The sequence below is a fragment of the Mustela erminea genome, chromosome 8 (genome assembly GCF_009829155.1).
Source record: "Mustela erminea isolate mMusErm1 chromosome 8, mMusErm1.Pri, whole genome shotgun sequence".
Lineage (NCBI taxonomy): Eukaryota > Metazoa > Chordata > Mammalia > Carnivora > Mustelidae > Mustela > Mustela erminea.
Window position 1 is genome coordinate 29,154,080 of NC_045621.1, and position 27,131 is coordinate 29,181,210.

At 58.8% G+C, this 27,131-nt stretch overlaps 2 protein-coding genes across 6 annotated transcripts; one reads left to right on the forward strand and one right to left on the reverse strand.

Annotated features, from left to right (window-relative positions):
* OBSL1 (obscurin like cytoskeletal adaptor 1) lies at positions 1 to 27,099 on the reverse strand. Of its 5 annotated transcripts, none has more exons than XM_032354918.1 (21): positions 25,749 to 27,099; positions 23,087 to 23,356; positions 22,757 to 23,008; positions 22,323 to 22,625; positions 21,844 to 22,140; positions 20,549 to 20,821; positions 19,091 to 19,363; positions 18,220 to 18,492; positions 14,840 to 15,112; positions 13,789 to 14,064; positions 13,427 to 13,714; positions 12,964 to 13,239; positions 12,106 to 12,375; positions 11,687 to 11,959; positions 10,426 to 10,692; positions 9,447 to 9,559; positions 8,859 to 9,015; positions 8,537 to 8,698; positions 8,104 to 8,208; positions 7,523 to 7,792; positions 1 to 85 (listed from the first exon to the last, which is right to left on the reverse strand). In XM_032354918.1, exons 1-21 carry the CDS (start codon positions 26,758 to 26,760, stop codon positions 42 to 44), a joined length of 5,727 nt encoding a protein of 1,908 aa, XP_032210809.1. In that variant the 5' UTR covers positions 26,761 to 27,099; the 3' UTR covers positions 1 to 41. The 5 variants fall into 5 exon arrangements, with proteins under 5 accessions (XP_032210809.1, XP_032210811.1, XP_032210810.1 ...); XM_032354919.1 differs by lacking the exon at positions 1 to 85 and adding an exon at positions 6,665 to 6,799; XM_032354920.1 differs by lacking the exon at positions 12,964 to 13,239 and having other exon boundaries at positions 25,749 to 27,098.
* On the forward strand, positions 257 to 6,527 carry TMEM198 (transmembrane protein 198). The gene is made up of 5 exons (XM_032354927.1): positions 257 to 615; positions 930 to 1,134; positions 3,381 to 3,956; positions 5,038 to 5,240; positions 5,630 to 6,527. Exons 2-5 carry the CDS (start codon positions 969 to 971, stop codon positions 5,765 to 5,767), a joined length of 1,083 nt encoding a protein of 360 aa, XP_032210818.1. The 5' UTR covers positions 257 to 615; positions 930 to 968; the 3' UTR covers positions 5,768 to 6,527.
* Positions 27,100 to 27,131: the final 32 nt, after the last annotated feature.

Here is a 27,131-nt window from a genome sequence, read left to right on the forward strand (position 1 = left end):
CAGCGCGGGAGCCTCGGCCACCGCCGCCGCTGTCCGACGTGTCACTGCGAGATCCCCGCCCCCGGGGTGGGGTCTCGGGCTCCAGCTACCGGAGACGGAGCAGAAGGGGGAGGTTAAAGGGGAAGGACCCCCGGAAGTGCCCCCTCCTCAGTGCGGGTGAGGGAGACGCCGGGGGCGGAGTCCTCTGCCTCCCCGGCGTGGTTGGTGCGTCCCGGGTGACGTCAGAAGCAGCCCGCCCCTGCCTGGATGGTGCGCCCTGAGTGACGTCAGGAGCAGAGGCCGGAGCTGTCCATCAGCACCAAAGGCCGCGGGCGGGCTCAGGGCATGGGGCCGCGGCTCTGGGGCAGCCCAAGCCCCTGCTCCTGCTCCTTTCCCTTCCCCAGGCCCAGCCTGGGTCCGGAGACTTCGCGGGACTGGAGTGCCAGCCGGTGTTGGAGGCGGAGCAGCGACGCCGCCGCACAGAGACCAGTCCCTCCGGCCCAGCAGCCCCCCTCCCCGCACGGCGGACTTTTCCCGGACCCCAATCAGCTGGGGCCTCTGGCGCTCCGCACCCCCGGACCCTCCGACCCCTGTACATCCTCTTTCGCTCAGAAGCTCAGGTCGCCTCCAGCCCAGGTAGATCTTGGACAAACCCAGATTTAGCCGCCCACAGAGGAGTCTCCTGGCTGCCTCCTTCTTACCGGCAGCACATTGCCCTCCTCTTTCCTGAACCCACTGCCCCTTTTAACTTCTTCATCCTAGCCTCCTTTAGCCGGGCACTTTGTTTCCCTTTGTCTTTTGTCCACTTCAGAAATGCTTGCAGAGCTGCATGATCTGGGCACCACTCCCTTGTCTACTGGTGTCCTTGCCTGGTACTCCCACTCCCATTCTTGCCCCCATCCTGGTGGAGACCCAGGACTCCTCCTTGACCCCAACTTCCTCTCTGTCAGGCTGACCTGGGAGGGTGACTCCCTTCCATTCCCAGCACTATGCCAGGCACTGTGGCGACACTGCGGTTCCAGCTGCTGCCCCCCGAGCCAGATGATGCCTTCTGGGGTGCACCCTGTGAGCAGCCCCTGGAGCGCAGATACCAGGCACTGCCGGCCCTCGTCTGCATCATGTGCTGTTTGTTCGGAGTCGTCTACTGCTTCTTCGGTGAGACCCCTACCTCATCCCTTATCTGGGCTCCCCACTGTTTCCCCAATTACTTCTCTAGGCCCCCTCACCCCACCAAATCTTCTCTGGAACACTGGGCTATCTTTCTTTTCTCTTTCTTTCATCCCACACATGTTCATGGATCATCTAGACTCTAGATCCTAGAAAACACAGGTTTTTGAATTAGGCATGCTTGAATTTGAAACTGGCTTTGCACCTTACTAATTGTGATACTTTAGCCCATGACTGTCTGAGCCTCAGTTTTCTCATCTGAACAGTGGGGACAATGATATTTGTCTCACATTGCGTTGTTGTGAACATAGTAGGCACTCAATAAATAATAGTTATTGTGGTAAAGATGTGTTTGCTAGGTAGGTACTAAAAATATTTAGTACGGTGATTGAACATAGTCCTTTACCACAGGACTTATTGTCCAATAGGGGAGAGACTTCTAGGACATTCATCCCTGTAATACATGTTAGGGTAGGCTAAATAGTAGTCACATACATGGAGATAGCCTACAAGGCAGGCTCTAGTAATCAGGGCTGCTGTGAAGAGTTGTAGAGGATGGGGCACTGCACAAGGGAGTTAGGCTGAATAGGTAACTGGGGGCTGAAATCTAGCCCTTGCTCCACTTGCCAAACTCTAGGTCTTGGCACAGGCTGCTTTGCCTAGGGGAAGACATGACTTTTTCTAATTCGCATAAAGGTGTAAGATGGGCTAGTGAAGTAAGTGCCCGATGACTACAGCAGGAGTTACAGGATTTCAGAATGGGGAACAAGCTCCATGGGCTGGGGGCCTCCAGGGGAGCATTATAGGCAACTGGAAGAAGTACAAAGGAGGCAGAGAGGTCTGGATTCCAGGCTGGGCAGAGGTGCCTTGAGATTAGTGCTCTGTAGCCTTTATACCTCTCCCTAGAATGGCTGTGTAGTAGGCATGTATGGGAGCCAGATGGTTCCTCCCCTTCCACCCCCAAACTCTAGCCTGAACAACTGCAGAATGAGCAAGAGGAAATGCCCTTCTAAGGGTTCAGGACACATTCTAAATCTCCAAGGCGTCTGTTATCCCATGCCCTCCACTGCCCATATCTACTCCCTCTGCAGTTGCTCAGTGCACCCTGACATGCCCTCTCCTGGGCTTTCCTCCACCCTACCCTCCTTAGATGCTCTTACTCCCAGGCTCTTGAACCCTGAGCCCTGATGTATGCCCTATTTCTCTTTCTAATCGCAGAACCTCCTGGACTTTGATGCCTCCCCTCATTCCTGAAACTCAATCTCCTCTTTATGAACATTCTCTTTAGTGCTCCATGACCCATTAATCTCCATCTCTGACTTCCCTCTTCCCAACTGCTCAGTATTTACAAATCCCTCACCCTTTCAGGTACTTTTAATGGGTGTATCTTCCATTTTGATGAAACTCCATGACCACTGTTTCCCCTTATAATCCTCTTTGACACCCTATGACCCTAGTGATCCCCAACCACCTCGTTATCTCATTACCTCCCATCCGTCTCCCTCTATTACTCCTACCACTTTGACCCCTGTGATGCCATTGTCTACACTTCCCCCACCATGATCTCCTATTTCTTTGGCCTCAATATTAGCCTCTCTCAGAAACCCTTTAATACTCTCAACATTTCCATGTCTGTTGATTTCCCTACTTGCAATGACCTCATCTTCTGGAACCCCTCCCCAATAACCATGCTTCTCCATTCTTTTTGTCATTTTCTAATAATGTCATATCTCTGAAGCCCTATGACCCCTCAAAGACCTCATCTTTCTGAACCTGTGTTACCCTCATCTCTCAAGTTCTGACTTCTGAATCCTTCGTCTCTTTGAACAGTCCCTCCCAAGGCCATGATGATTCTGATTGCTGATCCCCTTGTGACTCCAATGACCTATCTCTCTGAGCCCTATGATTCCAAAGATCCTAATGTCCCTATCACTGATTCACTCTTGACTCCAATGCTTTATCTGACTCCTATGACCCTCAAAGACCCAACGCTCATCTCAGTAACTCTGTCTATTTTCCCAGTGACTCCCAGTGACCTAGCTCTCTGATCTGCCTCGACCTCGGTGATCCCATCACTGATGCCTTCAGGACACCAGTGACCCGGGGGGGTGGTCTCTGATCTTAGTGTCCTGCTACTGCTTCCCCTGTGATTCCATGTCCATGAACCCTCCAATCTCCTGCCTGGAGTCCGGTGACTTCATTTTGGCCCCTTACTAGCCCTTGTTCCCCTCCAGGTTACCGCTGCTTCAAGGCAGTGCTCTTCCTCACTGGGTTGCTGTTTGGCTCGGTGGTCATCTTCCTGCTGTGCTACCGAGAGCGGGTGCTGGAGACGCAGCTGAGTGCCGGGGCAAGTGCAGGCATTGCACTGGGCATTGGGCTGCTCTGCGGGCTGGTGGCCATGCTGGTGCGCAGCGTGGGTCTCTTCCTGGTTGGGCTGCTGCTCGGTCTGCTGCTCGCTGCTGCCGCCCTGCTGGGCTCCGCACCCTACTACCAGCCGGGCTCTGTGTGGGGCCCACTGGGGCTGCTGCTGGGGGGCGGCCTACTCTGTGCCCTGCTCACACTGCGCTGGCCCCGACCACTCACCACCCTGGCCACCGCCGTGACTGGTGCTGCGCTCATTGCCACTGCCGCCGACTACTTTGCCGAGCTGCTGCTGCTGGGGCGCTATGCGGTGGAGCGCCTGCGTGCCGCCCCGGTACCCCCACTCTGTTGGCGGAGCTGGGCCCTGCTGGCACTTTGGCCCCTGCTCAGCCTGATGGGCGTTCTGGTGCAGTGGCGGGTGACGGCCGAGGGGGACTCCCACACGGAAGGTGAGAGGGTACAAGCCAGGGTGGATGAGAGAGAAATGAGTGGTCAGGGATGGCTGGGGGTGGGGGACGGAGGGAATGGAGTGTGGGGGAATAGGGCTGTGTACACCAGTGGCCAGGTGAGCTGTGCACACCTCAGAAGAGTTGGAGAGCTGACCCGCTCAGGGTCTGGGAAGGCAGGACCTTAGTCCAACCTTCGTTCTGCCACAAGGTATAGGCTTGTGTGGGGTCTGTGGCAAGCCCATTTCAGGCACAGGGGATCCAAAAGAAAAGGTCCCTGCCCTCATGGGATTACATTCAAGTGGAGGGAGACAGACAGCAGAATGCAAGCACTAGGTAATTCCAGGTCTGGAGTTATATGAAAGAGAAATGTAGGGCAACATGAACAAGTGACTTACAGAGGCTATTATAGATAGGGTAGGCAGGGAAGGCCACTTGGGAGAGGTGACATTTAAGTAGAGTGCTGAAGGATAAGAGGCCACATGCAAAGAGCTAGAGAAGAGGGAACAGCAGGAGCAGGTCCACAGAAGCAAGAGATTGGCTTGCTGAGGACGTGGGCGGGAGTGTGGTGGGTGGAGGCATGCCGTTAGTGTGGGCCCTTTGGGCAATGACGGGGACTCTAGATTTTACCAGGAAGGCAATGGGATGCTATTGTAGATTTAAATAGGGGGGCTATAATCTCATCTAGGATTTGGGGTGGTCACTCTGGCTGCTAAGTGTAGAAAACATCGGGGAGGGCAAGTGTAGAAAGGCAGATCAGTGAGAAGGAGACAGCAGTTGCCCCATTGATGGAGAATGAGGGCTGGTTTAGGTGAGTCACCTGGGGCTCAGGCTGGGAAAAGGGGTAACAGCTGGAGAAGGAGTACTTAGAAGTCTAGGAATCTTCCATATGACTCTTGGAAGACAAAAACAACTGCAAGAAGTCCCTTTTGGGAGGTGGGAGACCAGGAAAGGAAGGGGAAATGGGGGGTCGCAGACAAGGGGATTCTGGAAGCCTGGAGCCCTCGGACAGGGTGGATCGGGGAGGCCTGGGGAAGACAAGGCAGGTGGCCTGTGAGACCCTTCTCTGCCCCACCCCTCACAGTGGTCATCAGCCGGCAGCGGCGACGCGTGCAGCTGATGCGGATTCGCCAGCAGGAGGAGCGCAAAGAGAAGCGGAGGAAGAAGAGACCCCCTCGGGCACCGTCCAGAGGCCCCCGGGCTCCTCCAAGGCCCGGGCCCCCTGACCCGGCTTATCGGCGCAGGCCGGTGCCCATCAAACGCTTCAACGGAGATGTCCTCTCCCCGGTGAGCACCCCGAGCCTCTCCAGCCCCAAAGGGGAAGAAGGGAATGCGGCAGACTCTGCCCCAGCAGGGCTAGGCCTCCTCCGGGGCTAATCACTATCTAGCAGGCCTAGCATTTGTCTACCTATTGTAACCCCTGCCCAATGGGCCAGAGGGGTCCAGCTCTAGGATTGGGGGAAAGGTGTTCTGAGTATGAATATTAATGAGGTATGAGGTATGAATATTAATGAGGGTCTCAGGGCTGTGGACTCCCAGTGTGGTGAGGTCCTGGGCCTAAGGCAGTGTGGGCTGAGTCTCAGGTCATGGCGTGCAGGGACAGGCTCTCTGCCCAAGGTGGCCTTCTGGGCAGGGTCTGCAGTGCCTCTCTCACTCCTGTCTTCACTCTCCCACAGAGCTACATCCAGAGCTTCCGGGACCGGCAGACTGGGAGCTCACTGAGCTCCTTCATGGCCTCGCCCACAGATGCGGACTATGAGTATGGGTCTCGGGGGCCGCTGACGGCCTGTTCAGGGCCCCCTGTGCGGGTATAGTGGTCCTGCACACCCGCCCACCTAGACTCTATGGTCACCAGCTCTGCCGGCTTGGGGAGGCCTGCTGGACCACCACCCAGCCCGCCTGGCCTTGTGGCCTTGGCTGTCCCTCTCCCCACCCTGAAGAGGGCTGGCCTGGCTACCAGAAGGGAGGACCTGTCTCAGGCTAGCCCTGGTCTAAGGGGCAAGCCTCCTCCCTAGCTCCAGAGGGGCTCCTGAGGGATGCGGGGTGTGAGCCCCATTGGGGTGTGCTCAGGGTTGTGAGTGTGTCGCCTGTGTGTGTGTGTGTATGTGTATGGAGGGGTGGGCTTGGAGGGGACAGTGGGACCCTTGCCTTAGATTTCTGATTGATAGGGCTTGTCTAAGGTTGGCCCTGCCTCCTCTCCCACCGCTGGGGTCCCACAGGCCACTCTCCTGCATGTCAACGTGGAGGAGGTCTGCCTTCCTCCCCCATTGCTCCACCTCTCAACCAGACTCAACTAAGGCTTCTTGTCCTTGTCCATGGGGCAAACGGCAGCACCCCTCACCCTGGTCCCCTGTCCTCTGCAAAGCCACCAGCCTGAGGGCAGGGGCAGGGGAGGGGGGCGGGGGGTGCTGCTCTGGGCTGGGTTAGGGAGAGGGGCTGGGGCAGGGGGCTTCAATGCACGGTGCATGTCTGGTGTCTGTCACACCACCCTGGACACCTCATGCTTCTGTCTCCCCTCACCCCACCCTGTTTTACATATTTTATAAATGTGCCAAACTGTGTGGCTTCTGCCAAGAGTGGTGGTGGTCTTCAGTGGCTGGCACTTTCAGGGGCCAAACTGGAGGGGCTGCAGCCTTGGGTGTCCTGTGTCACTTACAACACAGGGCCCCCGGGCAACTTCTGCCCTCCTACATCACACAGAGAGCCAGGGAAAAGGACTATACCATTTTATTGTCTCTCAACACTTCTGGTTCCCCTGCCCCACCAACCCCTGCCCAGGGTATGGGCACACGCCTTCCAAGCTGTCCGAGGGCACCTGCCTGGCCTGGTTCGGTCCTCCTAGCTACCTGCAGAGGAATGACTCGGCGTGGGGCTGGGGAGAGAGTGGGCACCACCGTCCTCTCCCCTGGCAGAGCCCAGGAACCCACATAGGAAGAGTTGGGTCCTCACCCCCTGCCCCACCCTTCCTGGGCCTCTGTCAGGGATGTCTGTGGGGTGCGGTGGGCAGTGGGGGGAGGAAAACAGGGGTCGGCCCCTGGTTAGGAGTGCACAAGACACGAGTCTGGAGGAGATGCAGGAGGGTGGGGCATTCCACGTGGAAGAGGAGGGAAATCGGACTAGCTCAGGAGCCCTCTGCTCAGACTGATACGGAGCTCGCCCGGAAGGGCAGAAGCCAGGACGGCAGAGAGCAGGAGGGGGGTGAGAAGAAGGTGGGGGCGCAGACCAAGGGGCCAGTAGGTGGGAAGGAGAGGAACTAGGGTACCAATGGGGCATTCAAGAGAGACAGATGTGGTCCAGAGTCAGGAGGGAGTGAGAAGCCTGAACGGGAACGGGCACTGAAAGACGGGAACAGCTGACCTGAAGCAAATGGTTCTTGTGGAGAACACAGGTCTCCCTCCTCTCCTCAGCCCTTCCCCCACTCCAGACCTCCAGTATACCCCAGAACCAACTGGTCATCCCAACTGGAAAATCTCTGGTAGGTGTGTCTCAGCCCACCAGCTGCCAGGCCACCCCTCCTTCCTAGCCAGCCAGCCTGCCCCTCTGACCTCTGCCCAGTCAGCTTCACTCACCCTCTACCAGCAACCGTGTGTGGGCGCTGTCCTGACCGGCCTGGCAGCTGTAGGTGCCCTGGTCCTCAGGTCGCACGTCATGGATGACCAGGCTGTGGGTGGGGCCGTGGCTGCGCAGCTCATACTTGTCTCCGGGGCACAGCTCGACCCCCTCCCGCAACCAGCACACGTGGCCCCCCGAGCGGGACACAGTCACCTCCAGTATGGCCCTGCGGCCGACCAGAACCGTCTTCTCTCTAGGGGGGCGGCGGCACATCTGGAGAGGCAGTGCTGGGGGTGAGGAGGAGAGCTTAAGTTAATAGGAACACCCAGGGGCCCCAGGAGGAGAGACGCATCTTCCCTCCCTCTGCAGCCTCACTCCTGGTCTCAGATCTCCATGGCACTAGCCCGTTCCTCCGTACCCCAAAGTCTCCTCCTCCCCAAGAAGGGGACCCTCCCCAGAAGAAGAGTCCCTCGAGGAAGGGAGGCGGGGAGGCAGGGAGGCAGGGAGGCAGCATTCCCAGGACCAGCCGCCAGCCTGAGACTCCCGAGGGGGAGGGAAGATGATGCCCACTCCCTCCCGTTCCTCCCCAGTAGCTTACCCTCTACCTCCAGCTGAGCTACGGACTGGGCGGGACCCGCCTGGAAGCGGACCTCACCGGCGTCCTCCGGGCGCAGCTCGCTCAGCACCAGAATATGTTTCTTTCCTGCGTACGTGAGGGAGGCGCTAAGCGAGGCAGAAGCCGCCACTGGGGAAGGTTCGGGGGTGAGGGTGGGCCGGTGTAGGTCCCCGGGTCGGTTTGGACGCGGCAAGTGTGTGCCGGGCTGGGCAGAATTGGGTCACCGAAGGGAAAGAGGAGCGGTCCAGGAAGGAGGGCTCAGAGCTGGAAACCCGGGAAAGACCGGGAGACTGCTCTTTGGGCTATGGGGCGGTGCCCACTCGAGCTCGGGCGGGGCTTATCCTAGTGGGGCGGGGCCTATCTGAGTCAGGGGCGGGGCAGCAAGGGGTGGGAGTGGGAAGAAAGTCTTCCAGACCTTCCTGTCGGATGCGGACGTGGCCTCCGGGTCTCAACTGACGGCCTCCGAGTTCCCAGCTCCCCGTGGTCTCGACCTCCGACACGGTGCACTCGAACGTGGCGCCGTCACCTTCGCGGACGCGAACAGACCGGAGCTCGGAGAGCACAGACACGTTGCGCTCTGGGGCGGAGCGGGAGGCGTGAGGCGGGGCGGGGCGGAACCCGACCACGCCCACGCTCCGCCCTTCTCTCTGGAAGCACAGCAGTCAGTCCCGGGCTGTTTGGGTCCGCAGCCCCCGCGCTCACAGCATTGCCCAGCCCCGGCAGCACCCGGAACCCACCGCACACAACCAGGCGGACGGGCCCGGTACGAGCCGCCCCCACTGCACAGCTGTAGGTCCCGGCGTCCAAGGGGCTGCATCGCCGCAGCTGGAGAAGGCGACGCGTGCCGAGAGCCTGGAGCCTGAGCCGAGGGCTGGGGGTGAGGGGGCACCCGTCCTAGGGGCGAGAGTTGCAGAGGGTCAGAGTGAACTCCGCTGGACACTGTCCTGGGAGGCGGCGGCGGCGCCCTCTGTTGTCAGGCGGTTTCCAGGCGCGTTTTTGCCTTTCTGGCTCTCAAGCTGGGATCTGGCAGTCCCAAGCCTTCAGGGCCTCGCTGAGAGCGAGGAGCCTTGTTGGGAAGGTGTCCCCTTTGGGGACGTTAGGGCTCTACCCCTTTTGTCTTGTCCCTGGGCAATACTTAACCCCACTGAGCCTCAGGCTCCTTCCAGGTAACACTGAGATCGCAAGACCTTCCTCATAGGGCTGTTGTTAGGATTAGAGGTTTAAGTGTAAAGTAAATGTAAATCTGAGCACAGTGCCAGGCACACCCCTACAGTGAATATTAGTTGTTTCCGTCCTTATGATGCCAAGGTGGGCTGGGCTCTGACCTTCTCCCAGGTGACATCAGCCAAGGCCTGAGAAAGCTCGCACTCCAATGTAGCTGTGTCTCCCTCCGTCACCTCTAGGTCCTGTAGCCCCCGCACAATGGTCACTGGGGCCTCTGGGAGTGGGAGATGGAAGACATACTTGGGCGCAGGGGTCAGTGGTGGACACATTTAGGAAAGGTGATCAGTTGAGGCCACTAGTGAGGCAGAGAATGTGCTGGGGATCCAAGTGGGATGCTGGTCAGTGGAGGATAGGACAGGGCCATGGGGGTCAATGGGACAGGAGTGACCAGCAGGGGGTGTCATACTTTAAGGTGGCCAGTGGGGGACATGCTGGGGCTAGAGGGGCATGGGGTGGTGACCAAAGCAGAAATGCTAGTGGAGTCACTCATAGGCAAGCATGGTCGGTGAGGACCACACTTGGCTGGAATGGACAGGTGACACTGGCCAGTGGGGAACATGATGGGTTCAGAAGGGCAGTGGGGGTAACTCTAGAACAGGTGCAGTTAGAAGGGAACATGGTGGGCTGGACAAATGGGGGACACTCAAGCAGAGTTGCTAGAGGGGTCATCCTCAGGCAGTTAGTGGATCACTAGGACTGGAATGGCTAGAGAGGCCCAATGAGGCAAACAGTGGGGGGGGGGTCACAGCAGGCAGGTGTGGTCAGTGGGGTCACACTCAGAGTGGTCAGTGGGGCCATGGTCAGGCAGGCAGACTATAGGGACCACACCAGCACAGGCTGGCTCACAGTGGCATGGTCAGTGGTTTGCAGGGACCAGAAAGTCAGTGGAGTCATGCTGGATGATCGGATGGGTCAAAGGAGTCACACTCAAACAGGGCAGTCTCTAGGGCCACACGGGGCCAACGTATCAGGGGTATCACACTCTGACAGGCTTGGTCAGTGAGGGCCACACAGGTAGGGGGATCAGTAGAGTCACACTTGGGGCAGTCAGTAGGCAGGCAGTGGGCACAGCATCCGCACCTCTCACAGTGAGTCTGGCTGCACAGCGCAGGGAATCCACGGTGAAGGAGACGCAGCCCGAGTCTGCCGGGCCCAGGCTGCTGAGCACCAGGCGGTGAGTGCGGCCTTCGGCATGCACGTGGCACTTGGGCCCAGGCTGCAGCCGCACTCCACCCCGGGCCCACTCCCCAGCCACACCCTCCTGGGACAGCTCCAGCTGGAAGGTGGCACTGCCCCCCTCAATGATGGTCATATCCTCCAGAGGCCGCAGCACCCTCAGCTGCTTCGCTGATTGGGGGAGATGGAGAGAGAGGGAGAATGAGGGCTCCAGCTCTGGGCAGGGGTTTTGAGGGCTCACGCACCCCCTTGGCCCTGCCTGTACCACCTCTACCACCCAATCTGAGCCCGTGTGGAAGGAAGCTCAGAACCAGGGTACAGGGAGAAAGGAGCCCAGCAGGCCAACTTGGGGAGAGGGGCTTGTTGCTGTTAGGGGAGGGCACACATGAAGGGGGTGAGCTGCGGTTGGAGGGTTGAGAGATCTGGGTGAGGGGTGCTCTGACACCGGAAGGAGCACAGAAATTGAAATCAGACATGCTGGGATTCGACCCCAACTCTGCCACGTAGGTTGGGTGCTGTGTGACCTTTTGCAAACTGCTTGACCTCTCTGGGCCTTAGTTTTCCCAATTGTACAAGGTGAATAGCATTGAGACATGGGTTTATTGTGATTAAATGAATGAAATAAATTAGAAGAGAATCCATATCAGCAACAGCAATAATTTACCAAGCTCTGTGTGGGCATCTTTTATGTTATCTTCATGAATGTTCCCAAAGATCCCCGAAGTTGGGATCACCCCCATTCTTAAGAAGACTTGGCTCAGAAAGGTTAACTCATTTGCATGAGGTCTCACAGTTAATGGAAAGCTCCGGCTTGTGGGGTGGGATTGCTCTTTGCCAAATGGGCCCATGTATCCTGGGGCATGTGACCGAGGGATAACATCGCAGGTCTTTCTGGAGTATAATATTTATGTTTACAGCAAAGCCAACTTGGACATGTGAAATGGAATGCAAAATCCACATGGACTTCTAAGGTACATAGAAAACACTAAAAAAGGAAAGTTTTGCTTTGGGCAGGCTGCTTCAGGTCACACTTCTAGAGGCCAGGCAGGGCTAACTTGCCTCAGTGGTGAGGGGCACTTTGGTGGGGGTGTGAGGGGCCCTGGGCCAGCCAGGAAAGGCTGTGTCAGGGGGTAGGCGGTGCATTAGGAGAGGACAAGACACTCACGCCTCACGCTGAGTCTGGCCAGGGTGCGATCGTGGTGGCTCTCACAGCCGTACGTGCCCTGGTCAGCCAGCACGACACCGTGGATGAAGAGGCGGTAGACATGGCCATCCTGGGCCATGGACATGCGAGAGTCATGGGGTAAGGGCTCCCCAGCTCGCAGCCAGCGCACGGCCCCCGCTGCACCCACTCGACCCGTCTCCACTTCAAGGCACACATCCTGGCCTTCCTCAGCCCGCACGTCCTGCAGGCGCCGCAGGAACAGTAGCTCTGTTTCTTGAGACGGAAGGGGGAGGGGGCACAGAGCCTGACACCCTGCTCCCTGGCCCATGATCCCGGGGCGCGTGGACATATCTGCTAGGGCCAGGGTTGGGCAAACAGGGACAGAAGCCAAGACCACTCCCTCCCCATCAGGACCAGACCTCGAACGTGGAGCCGGGCACTCGTGGCTGTGCCCCCTGCTCGGGCGGTCACCGTTCCCGCGTCGTTGAGCTGGCAGCCTCGCACCGTCAGCGTGCGGCTCAAACCGTGTTCGCCTATCTCTAGCTGGGGCCCTGGAGTAACAACGGCCCCATTGCGTAGCCAGGTGACCTCGGCGTCCGGTGGGGAGACTTCACACCGGAAGGTGGCATCATCTCCCTCGTGGACAGTGAGAGGTGTCAGCTCTGAGACCAGCTTTGCCTGTGGTGGTTCTGGGGGATGGGGTCAGGCAGTGAGGTGGGCTGTGTCTTTCCCTCTCCCTCCTTCTCCTCCTCTCCGGGGGGTGCATCTCCCAGTTATTGGAAACATCTTTCCTGAGGACCATGAGGGTGTCCTGAAGGACAAGATGCCAGCTCCCTGCCCCTCCTAGCCACCTTCTCTCAATCCTGGCCTGCTTCTGACTCCATAACAGATCATTTACCATGGACCCCATTTCTCTTAACTGTCACCACAGCCTTAGAAGACAAGCATCATCCCTCTACTTCAGAGCCAGGGCTCAGGGAGGTGAAGCAACTTGCCAGAGTCATACACTACTGGCAAGCAGAACCCAGGTCGGAACCCAGGTCGGAACCAGGGTGAGTTGACCTCAGAGCCCCTGCTTTTAACCACTGTGCTATGTCTTCTCTTATAGAGAGGGTTCCTGAGAAAAGGAGGCCCGAACCCTCATCCCAGTCGTGCATGCATCGGTTAGAGGCAGAGGTAGCAAGGAGGGGGTCAGGGGCGGAGGGGGTCCCAGGATGGGGCAAAGGTGTGGAATTTGGGGTGCCAGGGTCCACAGGGTGTGAGGGGTGCATTGTTACCTTCCACGCTGACGAGGAAGATGCGGCTGTCCTGGGGCGTGTCGCACAGGTACTCCCCAGCGTCCCCGCTCCGTGCCCCCTGCACCCGCAGCACCTGCCTTGCCCCGGCCTGCTCCAACCGCACCCGCCCCTGGCTTGCCAGTCGCTCCCCGTCCTTGTACCAGCGCACAGGGCCCCCTGGCCCGGAGAGGTGCACCACCAGCTCTAGGTCCCCACCTGGGGTGCTGCGAACCCTCGTCTGGGCTGCCTCGGGGGCCACCACCCGCACGGGGGGCTCTGTGGGTCAGAGCAGGGGAAGGTCACTGGGAGGGAGAGGCCTGAGGGCTAAGAGGGGGGCAGTGAGAAGCAAGATGCCGAGAGAGGCGGGTGAGGGATGGACAAGGCACGCTAGAGAAGTTGGGGGGAGATTCATACGGGTTTGGGGGGATGGCTCTCTCAGGCCTTCAGTCCAGGCCATACTTACCAGCCACTTGCACTGTGAAGCTGAGGCTGGGGGCCCCCGGGGCTGTCCCCGATTGGCAGGTGTAGAGGCCTGCGTGGGTCAGCTCTGCAGCCCGGATGCGGAGGATGCGGCGGGGGCCCTCGGCCTGGAACTCCAGGCCCTCGCCCTCCTGCACGGGGCTCCCGTTGTGACTCCAGAAGACCAGGGCGCCAGCCCGGGACACTTCACAGCTCAGTACTACCGGCTCGCCGGGGGCCACACAGAGTGGAGCAGGGGATGCCTCTGGGGCGAGGAACTGGACTGGGGGCTCTGGACAGAGAGAGGAGCATGTCGGCTTGGCCTTACTCCCCCCTCCCGCACCCAGGCCGGCAGGAGGCACCCACCAGCCACGCTGACATTGAAGGTGACAGCTTCGTCACGAGTCTCGCACACATACTCCCCGGCGTCCTCAGGCTGGGCATGGGGCAGCGTCAGGGTGCGCACAGGCCCCTCTGCTCCCAGCAGCAACGTGTCTGATGCCTCCACCTCCAGCCCATCTTTGTACCAGCGCACCTGGGACCCGGCAGGGGCCACCTCGCAGCGCAGCTCCACGCGCCCTGGGGCCCCGAACTGCAGGTCCAGTGAGCGGGCTGCCGGGTGCACAATCTTCTCTGGAGGGGCTGGCGGACGGACAGACGGAGGAAGTGGGGCTCAGGCTCGGCCACAGGCCTCTACCTGAGTCCTCCCCCACTCCCCACCGCTGGCTTCTCAGCCCTCTCTCTTCCCAGAGCAGCTCTTGGACCTCGGGTGGCGACCTCCACAGGCACCTGCTGTGTCCCAGGAGCCACGCTAAGCGCACTGTGGCTCTTGGCACAGGTACTCCTGACACTACCGCACCAATGTCAGCTTCGCTTTGTGGATGAGGACTTGAGGACTCTTTAGAGGCAAAGAATCTTTCCACAGTCCCACCGACAGGGAGAGGTAGTCCCCGACCTAGCTGGCCCCAGTGCACACTCCCCACCATGTGGCCCCGACTCCGTACCCCTCTTTCCTTTGATGTACTTATCACCTACTGGTTGTCTGTCCATCCTCACTAGAATTCGAGTTCCACAAACTGGAATTCGAGTGGAGAACTGGAGGGCTGCTCTTACTGGCTTGCTTCTCTATCCTCATTCAGAATGGTGCTGAGCACACTGGAGTTGCTCAATAAATATTTGATGAACGAAGGCTCCTAACTGCTGGGCTCCCTCCACCAGGCCTCCAGTCACTGTCATGGCCTGATCTGGGCAAGTCAGAGCTCTTTGCTGGCTGAGAATGAGGAAGCTGGGGGAGGGGTAGGCTTCCTGGGGGCAGGTGTGTGGAGGGGGCCCTAAGATGCAGGAAGTGAGAAGGTAGGGTGTCTGTCCCTTAGCCTCCTGCCTCTCTAGCTCCCCAGGATGCACAGACACTGCCCACCTGTGACGGTGACAGTGAAGAAGGCCGAGTCATCTCCGGCATCACATACGAACTCGCCCCCCTGCTCGGGCTGGGCGGCAGGCAGCACCAGGCGGCGGTGCGGCCCGTCGCTCTCCAGCACCAGGGCCTCGCTCTCCTCGACCTCCAGCCCATCCTTGTACCAGCGCACGGGGGCGTCCTGCCGGGACAGCTCACACCTCAGCACCACACATTCCAAGCTCACGGCGATCAAGGTCATCTCATCCCGGGGATATATGATGCGCACTGGGGGCTCTGCAGAGGGGGGCGATCACAGGCTGTCACACACTCGCTGTCAGCCTCCCAGGCAACAAGAAGTCCCTGTCACTCACAATAATGTGATAAGGATACTCATAACAAGGGTAAGAGGTCTAGGACCTGCTCTCTGAAATCCACGGGGCTGGAAATCCAGAAAGCGTCAGATCCCGGAAATGGTGCATTTATCATAGATCACACACCTGCTTCTCCTTGCCCACTCTGAGGCACCCCGCCCCCCATCAACCATACTAACATTTCTCCCGGGTAGCCTATAGGTACACTCACTCTAGGCAGGATAATTAAAGAGTAGAAATCGTTTCACAGAAGTTAATGTCAGGTTTTACTGAAATGACTTTACATAACCAAATTAACAAAAAGACTTCTGATCTTAAGAGGTTCTTTTAGAGCAGAATTGTGAATAAGAGATCCGGGATTTCTGGGGTGCCTGGGTGGCTCAGTGGGTTAAAACCTCTGCCTTCGGCTTAGGCCATGATCCCACGGTCCTGGGATCGAGCCCTGCATCAGGCTCTCTGCTCAGAAGGGAGCCTGCTCCCTCCTCTCTGCCGGCCTCTCTGCCTACTTGTGCTATCTGTCAAGTAAATAAATAAAATCTTAAAAAAAAAAAAAAAAAAGAGAGAGAGAGAGAGAGAGATCCGGGATTCTAATAACAAGTATTATTTCCTAACATTCCAGAACAGCCCTAAGCACCTTACACATTGAACCCTCACAGCAATCCGAAGAGGTAAGTATTGTCTTATCCCTGTTTTCCAGACAAAGAAACTGAGGCACAGAGTGATTACCCAACCTCTAAAGAAGTAACACCTGGCTACACCTGCTCTGTGACAGGGGGTTGGGGGGGGGGTGGGGAGAGGAAAAACCGGCATCTGGGAAAGCGAGGCTCAGACTCTGTGAGCAGTGGTAGGGATTGCAAGCCAAGGTTGGCAGAACTCAGTAATGATTTTTGCATCTGTGCATGAGTTGCCAACACCTGTCGTAAGGTTCCCCAGGGACTCTAAACACTGATTCTGGGAGTTCATTTCCAATTGCTCCAAACCGGTCGCTCTTCCACAGAAAAGGAGCTGTGTCAACACAAGAAGTGACTGGTGCCCTGCCCTGAGCCCGAGCCTGCCCTTGCTCCCAAGCTCCCTGGATGTCTGTCTCAGAATCTTCTAGCTTCCAGGACACTTTCAGAGCGCCTCTAACCTTCAGCCCCCTGGTGGTGAGTCTCGGGAACTGCTAGCTTCCCGGTCCCACTGTTTGCAGAGGTGCGCATGGGCAGATGAGCTTACCAGCACACACTCAAGTCCTCTGCCTCCACCACCCACCTCCCTGACGGTTGTTTCTTGGACTCTAGAGGATGCCGGCTGGTTCTCTGGGGACCAGCAAGGCTGGCAAGTTGCAGAGGAGTGGCTGCCTGTGGTGGAGGGGGAGGTAAAAAGCACTCGGGTGAAGATGGGGTACGGTGATGGGGCTGGGGTGTGGGCACAGCTGTGGGACCTCAGCTTGGCATCAGACTTGGTTCTCCCTGGCCCAAAGCCAAGGTGGTGCTTGTCTCAACTTCCCCGTGAAGAATCTGGTGTTTTGTGGGGAGGCCAAGTGTGGGCGGAAATGTGTGTGGCTGCCATTATGTCTGGCCAGAGCCTGAAGGGCCTCACTATAGGACAGAACATGTGCAGGAAGGCCTCTCTGGCTTTGTGGCTTGTGTGTGCCAGGCTGCAACTGGAATGCAGAGAGAGTGTGTGTTCGTGGGTGGGGGGTGCTAAATTGCTCAGCCTGGACTGAAGCGTCATCACTCCTGGGCTCGGGCAGGGGCCAGGGCAACGAGACGGTGCCAGGTACGGGGTGGGCACTCCAGTGAAGCCAGCGGGGTTCTTCTGTGCCCCCCAGAGCTGCCTAGGCCCTGCAACAACCCTCCCCTATCATGCTCCCCCTCCTCCCGACACACTGGGAATGGCACCGTGGGCTGCAGCCCTCAAGTTTCCAGCACCGAATGAACCACCATCACTTCCATAGTCGTCCTGTGCTTTTCCAGCTTTAAACATTCTCCCCACAAACTTCAGTCCACGCCTGACCCCACTGAGTTAGCTTAGCTAACTCAGCTCCTGCAGCAAGTATCCAGTTTGAAGGCACTTCCTGCCCGCGCACAGGGCCAGCAGCCCCCAGCCTCGAGCTCCCGCCGCACCCTATCACAACACTGGACAATGCACATCTAAGACCGTCTCGCGTGTCTGGCTTTCCTGCCGGGCTGTGCGCTCCCAGGGAGAAGTGAGTATGTCTGTCTGCTTGCCGCCAGGTGTCCAGACCCAGCCCAGGGCTGGATCCTACGGGTGGCACGGGACCTCTCTCCGATGCCCGCCCTGACTCTCCTGTTCTCCTCTCTCGAGCCCTTGGCTCTCATCCTTCGCAGCACTTGTCACGAGGTGTCCACTGTACATTTATTTGCGCGTTTATTGGTTTAACACAGGGGTCGCAAACTCAAACGCCCACAGGGGCCAGGTGGGAAGGTCAGAGGCTGAAGCAGTCTGGGGAGGGGCAGAGAGGCATGGCGAGGAGGCAAGGACCGAGGACCGTGGGCCCCGTGTTATGGGGGCAGCTGCTACTCAGCGCCAGCTGTTCGTCGCCACGGGGGGAAACGGGACCAGAGCCGCCGGGTCTTCGGCTTTTTCAAGAGGACGCATAACTCCGGATTGTTATTTGAACTGTCCTGACTTTGGTAAGACTCTGCAGGCCAAACAAAACACATCTGTGGGCTGCATGGGGCCCTAGGACTGCCCGTTTGCGACCCCTGGTTAACAGGTGCCAGCTAATCTGGCAGCTCTCAGGGCATGGAGCCCACGTGCGTCCACAGCCCCTGGCCCAGTGGTCGGCACACAGGAAGTGCTCAGCAAACGAGCCGTTGGAAAGCAGCTCTTCCTGCGGTGGCCCTGGGCCAAGGAGGAGACTGCTCCCTCTGGAACAGGGGCTCCAGGGTCTTCGGGGCAGGGATCCTTGGTCCATGCCCCGCAGCCCTGCCTCCCTCCTCCCCAGCGAGCTAACTAGGGGGTCCGGGCCAGCTCCCCCAAGGGCTCAGGACTGTGCTCCGGGCAGCTGGGGGGAACCCACACCTGTGACAGTGACGGTGAAGGAAGCCGACTCGTCATCGATTTCACACAAGTACTCGCCGGAGTCCTCAAGCTGGACAGCGGGCAACACCAGGCGGCGGACAGTGTCCTCCTTCTGCAGGAGCAGTGCGGGACTCTCCACCACCTCCTCGCCGTCCTTGGTCCAGCGCACCTCGGCCCAAGGCCGGCACAGCTCACAGGTCAGCACCACGCGCTCCAGGCGCACGGCTGCCACATACACCTTCCCACTGGGGTACACGATCCACGAGGAGACGTCTGGAGGACAGGGACAGTGATGGCTGGGACCCAGGGGCCCTGCTGCCCTGCCTGATCTGTGCCGTTCCCTCCTCCTAGCAAGTGGGCCGTTTGTCGGAGGAGAGATTAGGTCTCATGGCTGCTCAGACTAGCCACGCCCGGTGGGAGACCCCACCACAGTCACCAAAGCACATCACAGGCAAGGAGGCACCCTCTGCTAAAGAAACGTGCTACATTCTCAGGGTTGGGACAGGGACCGTATGAAAGGTGGAACCACGGAGAGGTGGGTTGGGTGCCCAGATGAAGCCAGTGTCTCCCATAGGCTCCTCAGATCTTCTAAGCCCCCTAGCGCAGGGGCCCACCTGCCCCAGACCCTGCCTCGCCGTACAGCTGCCATTCCTAAAGGTCCCCTCCGCAGGGGAACAGAGAGGGCAGAGGTTCCCTGTGGATCGTGCAGCCCTGGCCAGTGTTAATGACAACACGTTTCCGGTGGGTGACTGACCCTCAGGGTGCAGGCCAAGGAGGGGCATGGGATCAGCCAAGGGGAGAGAGAAGCATGGCCTGGGGACAGTGGCTGCCCGGGCGGGCGGTGTCCCACGGGCCTGCCCTGGCCCCCCACCTGTGATGGTGACCGTGAAGTAGGCACGCTCGTCTCCAGCGACACACTGAAATTCGCCCCCATCCGGAGGCTGGGCAGCAGGCAGCACCAGGCGATGGTGGGTTCCTTCCTTCTCCAGGACCACGAGGTCACTTTCTTCCACCTCCTGCCCATCCTTGTACCAGCGCACGGGTGCGTCCTCCCGGTCCACCTCGCAGGTCAGCATGACACACTCTGAGGTGATGGCGTGCACGAACACATGCTCCTGGGGGTCCAGGATATGCACCGGGGGGTCTGGTGGGGAGCAGAGACGGGGTCACACAGATACCCCCCCCCCCACAGGAGACCACTTCATCCTGGGGAGATGCTGGAGGGTGGAGGCCATGCTGTGCAGGGGTCTGGGCAAGGACGTGGGGTCCTGAGTGTGTGGCCGGTAAGGCAATGAGATTGCATGGCACCTGAGGGTCAGAGGTAGCTCCCTGAGTCCCAAGAGGGTCAGAAGTGGCTCCGCGGGGACATGGGCCAGGGGAAGGCATAGCCAGCCTTTGTTTCAATTGAGAAGAGGTCACTATCATGGGCCCCATGAGTGCCACGCTTGCTGCTGCTTTCAAGAGAGCCCCTGGAGCGCTGGCCCCAGGACGGGTCGGAGGTGGGAACAACTTAGCAGTGCCGCTAAGTAATACAGCTGCTCTCTACAGGTAGTAAGTTCCCCATCATTGGGGACATGCAGGCAGCAGCTGGATGACCTCCTGGCAATGGGGCTGAAATAGATTTCCACTCAAAGGGAGATGATGAACTGAATCGGGGGTTCCTAAGCTGCCCTCCCAGAGCGGATCCCTGGGCTCTGCCCTGGACAGTCTGGTGTCTGGGGGGTCCTGGGCATATGCATTTTTAATAAGCTTCCAGGGTGGTTCTGAAGCTCCCAGAACATGAACTGGCTTGAGAACCACTGGACCACTACACTTAAAGCTCCCCTTTGACCTGGGGCGCCGGAGGCAGTTGGGTAAGCACAGACCTGGGTGTGAACCCAGCTATGGTGTTTGCTGGCTGTGTGATAATGGGTAAGTTGCACAACCTCTCTGAGCCTCAGTTTCTTTCTGTGAACTGGAGAGCTCTTCCTTCTCATCCAATTATGAAGATTACACGAAATGGCGTATATATGAAGTATTTAGTACAATGTCCACCTCCTGGTAGGCCCCCCTGTCTCCCCTTCCCTTGAATTTTGTTTCCCCACCCCCTACTCAGAGCAGGGTAGGTGGAGGGCAAGAACACTGGAGGGTGCTGGTGAAAGGCAGACTTAGACGCCAGTACAGAATAATTTGAAAACATGTCTCCTGACATAATTTGAAAACATGTCTCCTGACCCGTAAGGCTATCCCTGGAAGGGACCCCCCAAGCAGGCAGACCGAGGGGTGGGGCTTACATGGCCCACTCAAGTCAGCCTCAGGGGCAGGAGCCCGGACCGCCACAGTTGCTGACCTCGGACGGTGACACTGAAGAAGGCAGAGACCCCCTCCGTCCTGCACTCGAACTCGCCGCTGTCCCGAACCTCCGCGGCCGGCAGGATCAGACGGTGTTTGCGCCCATCCATCTTCACCACCAGCGACTCACTCTCCTCCACCTCCTGCCCATCTTTGTACCAGCACGCTGGGAAGTCCACCCGGGAGAGCTCACAGGTCAGCACCACCCGCTCTGAGGTCGTGAAGGTCAACGACACCTTGTCCTCGGGGCTCAGGATGTGCACGGGGCTCTCTGTGTGGGGAGAGGCGTGGGCACAGGCAGCACCCTCGTCACCCTCTGCCTGGGATCAGCACCCCTCTCTGCTGTGGGGGGGGGTATTTCTGCGTCAGGCCACACAATGCAGTCACTGTCAGTGCATTTGTTGGAATTGAAAAAAAAAATCATCTGGGGCTTACACACCAACTCTCAAGTGCAGTGCACAGAATTCCTAGGAAGTCTGCTGAAATGCAGATTCTTAGGCACCCCCCCACATGTCTAAGGGCCGAAGAATCTGCCTTATCAACCAGCCCTCCAGGCAACATCCCAGTTTGCATTCTGGAAATGCTACTCTGGTTGCTGGTTCTTACTCTGCCCTCCCCCCAGGGTACCGGCAGCTGACCCCCTCTGGGCCCTGTGCTTGGGCACCCAGGAATTCCTCAATTGGCCTTATACATGCCAGCAATGGTGAGATGGCAAGTGCCACATGTCCCTGCACTTTCAGATGCCCACCGAGAGCTGTCTTGCTCAGGGGGGCCTCATTTCCTTCCTTCCCTGTGTTCCCAGGTGGCACAGGATGCTTCTGGAGCCAGACTGCCTGGCCTCATCACCCAGCACTAACACTCATAGCTTGGTGATTCTGGCCAAGTCACTTAACCTCTCGGTGACTCAGTTGCTCTATCTGTAAAACAGGATAACAAAAGAGCTCTACCTTATAGGGCTGTTGAGAGAACTGTGTTAATGAACACAATGTATGTGAGATGATTAGGGTTGTGCCTGGCACATAGGAGGTTGCTTTGATAACGTTACAGGTTACAGGAAGCAGTCAGGGACTAGGGACCAGGGTCCACGTCTTGGAGATAAAAAGGTGACCCAATCCCCTCAACCACAAAGCACGCCAGAGAAGGTGGCTATGAGGTGAAGATACTAAGGAGTGTTCCCTACATTACATGTAGGTTGACATGGGCCTTGTGGACCCCAGAGCCCTCTGTTTGGGCCCATTCAGGACTTCTGTGTCTTGACCCTATCTGTCTGCCCTGGTCTCCACCCGCACCAACCTTGGATGGTGAGGGCGGCTGAGTCCTGAACGCCCGGGCAGCTGAAGCCCACCAGGGCCCCGCTGTGCTGGTGCTGGACGGCTCGCAGGAGGAGCCTGTGCTGTAGGCCTTTCTGCTCGATGCGGTAGCGCAGGGCCCCGGGCTCCACCTGGCCCTCCGGCTCGTGACTCTTGAGTTCTTCCCCATTAAGGAACCAAGTGCCCTGGATGATGGTGGAGAGATCCAGGGAGAAGACAGCATCTTCCCCGTCGTACACCTGGACATCTTCCAGCCCGGCCACCAGGCGAGCCGTGGGCACTGCGGTGGGGACAGAGCGCGGCCATCAGAATCAGAGGGGCGGCAGAGGGCAATGGTGTGCAGCACAGGGGAAGGCCGAGAACAGGCTGGGGACCAAAGGCTGGGGAAGGGAGGAAAGAAGATGGAGAGGGCCTGACTGGGGCACGGCTACCATCAGGTGGGGGCCAACGGGACTGACTCACCAAGGTGAGCGGACCCGTGGAACACGACATGCGGGCTGCGGCCGTGTTCGCTGACCGTGCAGACGCGGAAGCGGTAGTCGCCCTCGGAGGGCACACAGTCTCCGGGGACCTCCACAGCTCCGGCCTTCTCGATGCTGAAGCACTGAATCCAGTCTTCGGAGCCTACCTCCTGCCGCTCCAGCCGATAGATGAAGGGGGTCTCAGGGGCTGGCTCGGGGGGCTTCCAGGTCAGCAGGACCGTGTTCTTATGGCCCTTGAACATCTCTGCCAACACGGGGGGTCCCGGCGGGCTGTGCTTGACACCTAGGATAAGGGCAGGGTGTGCATTCTGGCCCTGCTCCAGCCTCCCGCAGCCCTCCCACCGTAAGTCCGTCTCGCCAGCCCAGGCTCAGGCATCTGGTGGCCCTCCTGCCCACAGGCGCTCATGCCCTCACATTTGACTCTGAGCAGAGTGGTGGTCCGGGAGTTGCCCAGGCTAAAGGTGACCTCGCCAGCATCTTCTCGGGTGACCCCTGGAAGGACCAGGGCGTGCATGTGGCCAGAGCTGCTCTGGCAGGTAGCCGGCAGGTCCTCCCCATCGCGGCTCCAGCGCCCCTCGACCCCAGCTTCTTGTGTCTCCACCAGCAGCACCGCATTCTCTCCCTCAAGGACGTCCAGCTTCCGGGGCAGCCGCTTCAGGATGGGCCCTGAGATAGGCATGCGAATCCCTCAGCCTGGGGTCTGGGCCGGCCTCCGCCCCGGCATCCTCCCGCTGGCTAGCCCACCTTTGACGGTCACGTTGGCCACGGTGCGCACCCGGCCCCGCATCTCGCACAGGTAGACACCGTCGTCGTCTGCCTTCAGCCTGTGGATGATGAGGCGCCGGACGGTACCCTCCTCGATCTGCTCGTACTTGCGACACGGCAGCAGCCTCTGGTCCTCGCGGAACCAGGCCGTGGGAATGCGAGAGTTGGGCACTTTACACTCCAGCACGGCGATCCCATGCTCCCGGCCTTCCACGTCCTGCAGGGGCCTGGTGAAGCGGAGGCGGGGCTCTGTGTGGAGGGGAGAGGCAGGAAAAGGCTCTGAAGGGGGCCCAGTCAGGGGAAGGACTTCTTGCATCATCAACTGCCTAAACCCAAAGGAGCTCCTGCCATTTTTTTCTCCCAGGGCTTGCAGGGGTTCTGGAATCACAGGAAAACCACCAGAAGGGAAGTGAGATGGCCTAAATTCTCATCTGACCCTGACACTCGTCAGCCACATCACCTTGAGCAAGGCCATTCTGGTGATCCTGGGCCTCGGTTTCCTGACTTTATTATTTTTTTAAAAAAATACATATTCATAAAAAAATTACATATTTATTTTAGAGAGAGAATCCTGAAGCAGACTCCCCACTGAGCGCAGAGCTGATGCGGGATGTGGGGCTTGATCTCAGGACCCCAGGGTTATGACCGAAGCCAAAATCTAGAGTCAGCCACTCAAGTTTCCTGACTTTAAAGTTGGGAAAGGGATGGAAGGGCTTGGATCACATCAGTGAGTTTCAAGCTGTTCCCTGGGGTCTCTCGGGGCCCTACACAAATTCTGCAAGGGTCTGAGTCGAATTTCTCTCTCTCTCTCTCTTTTTTTTTTTTTTAAAGATTTTATTTATTTATTTGTCAGACAGAGACAGAAAGCACACAAGCAGGCAGAGAGGCAGGCAGAGGCGGAGAGAGAGGCAGGCTCCCTGCTGAGCAAGGAGCCCGATGCGGGACTCGATTCCAGGACCCTGGGATCATGACCTGAGCCGAAGGCATCGGCTTAACCCAATGAGCCACCTGCGTCCCAGGAATTTCTCTTTTAAAGTACTTTAATCGGGGCGCCTGGGTGGCTCAGTCGTTAAGTGTCTGTCTTCAGCTCAGGTCATGATCCCAGGGTCCTGGGATCGAGCCCCACATCGGGCTCCCTGCTCAGAGGGAAGCCTGCTTCTCCCTCTCCCACTCCTCTGCTGTGTTCCCTCTCTTGTTGTGTCTCTCTCTGTCAAATAAATAAAATCTTAAAAAATACATTTACAAAAATAAAGTACTTTAGTTGCTTTCGCCTGGATGGAGCTAGAGAATGGAATGCTGAGTGAGATAAGTCACTCAGAGAAAGACAAATACCATATGATCTCACTCGTATGTAGAATTTAAGAATCAAAACAAACGAGCCAACAGGGCAAAAAGTGGGGGGGCACACCAAGAAATAGACTCTTAAGTATAGAGAACAAACTGCTGGGTACCAGAGGGGAGGGCGGGAGGGGGGATAGAGGATGATGGTCAAGGGGTACAATTACCCTGGTGAACATAAATAAATAAATACACAAGATGATTTTTTAAAAGTGTGGTGAAAAATATATATAAAAAGTCCTTTCGTCATTTTCAAAATGGCACTTTACCAAAAGAAATGATGATAGAAATGACCGGTGGGTTAGGAGGCCATTGGGGCATCAACTTTGTCCCGAAGGTGTAGGCAAGCTCTGCCTTCCCACTGGGCTTCTCTTTCCTAGTGGTGTTAGTTAGTGTGGCCCCTCGGGTTTGGGGTGTATCAGACCTTAGCAGGACAACACAGGGACCATACGCCTGAGTGAGCACCAGGCAGGGCTCGTGGGATTTGCCAACTCTTCTTCTTCCGAGGGAACAAGGTGGGTAATAACGAGTGACGGTATAATCCCTCCAGCTGTGATGAGCTCCAATTATGGAGTTTACTTTCCAGTGGGGGGCTGCGTCCCCCCCCTTCGGGTTTTCTGTTTATGAGCACTGTAAGCATTTGTGAAATATTGTTGATGATTCAACTGTGAAATAGAAATTTCCTCTCCTTCACCTTCTTCTTTCGAACATGGAGAGCATTTTCGTGAAAGGGCATGTTTCCTCCCTCAAGCTTCCCTTTGGTGTGAATCAGGAGTTTCTCAGTGTGTTCTCTGCAGCCCGAGACTTTCCCACAGGACTCACCGAGGAGACCCAGTTAGGAATTCAGTGTACATTCAATAAAATAACACCCTTGTCCTCACTGATAGGCTTTATAAGTACATGGTATAAATCTGGACCTAGAACTAAAATGTTTCTTATATCAGTCTCCTATGTTGGGGCCCCACATGGGATTTCAATTGAGGGAGGGGGAGTAAAACAAAAAGGCTGAAATCCACTGGACTAGAAGCGCTCCCTCTTGGCTGGTCCATCAATCATTCCTTAAAGCCCTTTATCAAAGGGTCATTTTCCACTCTCAGCCTCAGAATCACTTAGGGGGGTTGCTAAGTAGTTCCTGGGTACCCTGGAGACCTACTACACCCGAATCTCTGGGGGGTGGGAGGCGGACAGGAAAAGGTAGGTGACCACTCCGCCTCTCTCCTCCCCACCGTTTCTGCGGCTGCGCTGGAGGCCCCTCCTCAGGGCCCGGGAAACCCGGGCGGGGATGGGGGGCGCATCTCAGTACCTTTGACGTGCAGCTGCACGGCACTAAGCGTCTGCCCCGCGGAGTTGCGCGCTGCGCACACGTAGAGCCCGCGGTCCTTGGCCTGGCAGTAGAGCACCTTGAGCACGAAGCCGCCGTCGCGGTCGCGGTACATGAGGCGGCGGCGGTCGGAGAGCAGCGGGCGGCCCTCCCAGTGCCATTCGATCTCGGGCTCCGGCTTGCCCATCACGTAGCACCGGAACTTGGCGTGCTTGCCCTCGTTCACCCAGAAGGTCTTGGGCGCGCACTTGAGAGGCTCCACCACGGGCTTGGGGGCCTCATCGGGGTCCTCGGGGGGGTTCTCGGGGGGCTGGTGCACCTGCAGCAGCGCTCCGGCCTGCGCGTGGCCGTGCGCGTTGCGGGCGTGGCACACGTAGACGCCCGAGTCGGGCAGCCGCGCCGCCAGGATGCGCAGCGCTAGGCTCACGCCCTGGCCGCCTTCGGCGCGGCCAGGCTCGAGCGTGAAGTGGCCGCTGTCCCACACTTCGTCCAGGGCCATCCCGTCCTTCTCCCAGTAGAGCGCGGGCGCGGGGAGGCCCCCCACCTGGCACGTCAGCACCACCTGCGCCCCCCGCAGCACCCACTGGGACCGGGGCCCCGCCAGGAACACCGGGGCGCCCTCCCCGGCCCCGGGAGGCGGCAGCGGGCGCTCGGCGGGCTGGGGCTCGGACTCGGGGGCCAGAGGCTCCAGCACGGTGACGGCGGCCGCCGCGTAGGCCTCCCCGGCCGCGTTGCGGGCGCGGCACACGTAGACCCCCGCGTCGGTGGGCAGCGCGCAGCTCAGCAGCAGGCCGTGCTCCGCGCCGTCGGCCGGGAAGCTCAGGCGCTCCGAGGCCGCCAGCTGCTGGCCGCCCTTCTCCCACACGACAATGGGCGGCGGCTCGCCCAGGACGACGCACTTGAGCTCGGCCTCGGCGCCACTTACCACCCGCACGGGCCGCGGGAAGCGCAGGAAGCACGGGGGGCTCCCCTGATCCCCGGAGCCCGCCTTCATCGTGGCGGCGGTCGCGGCCCGCCCGCAGCGGCGCGGGGGAAGGGCGGGCGGCTGGCGCGCGGAGGCCGGGGGCGGCGGCGGGGGCCTGCGAGGCGGTGAGCTGCTGGGGCCCGGCCTCGGAGCTCTCCCCCGGCCGCCGGCTCCCGGTTCGTCTCCTTACCCTCGGCCCGGAGCTGCGGCTCTGCGGCGGCGGCGATTCCCGGGCCCCGAGCCGAGCGCTCAGGGGCAGTCCTTCCTGTTTGCCTTTGCTGCGAGGGGCCCCGCAGCCTCTTCTGCCCGCGGCCCGGCTTCCTGCTCCGGAGAGCCTCTCTTCCCAGCCCCCTCCCACAGCCCGGGCCTCTCTCCCCTCCTCCCTCCCACCTCCAGCCGCC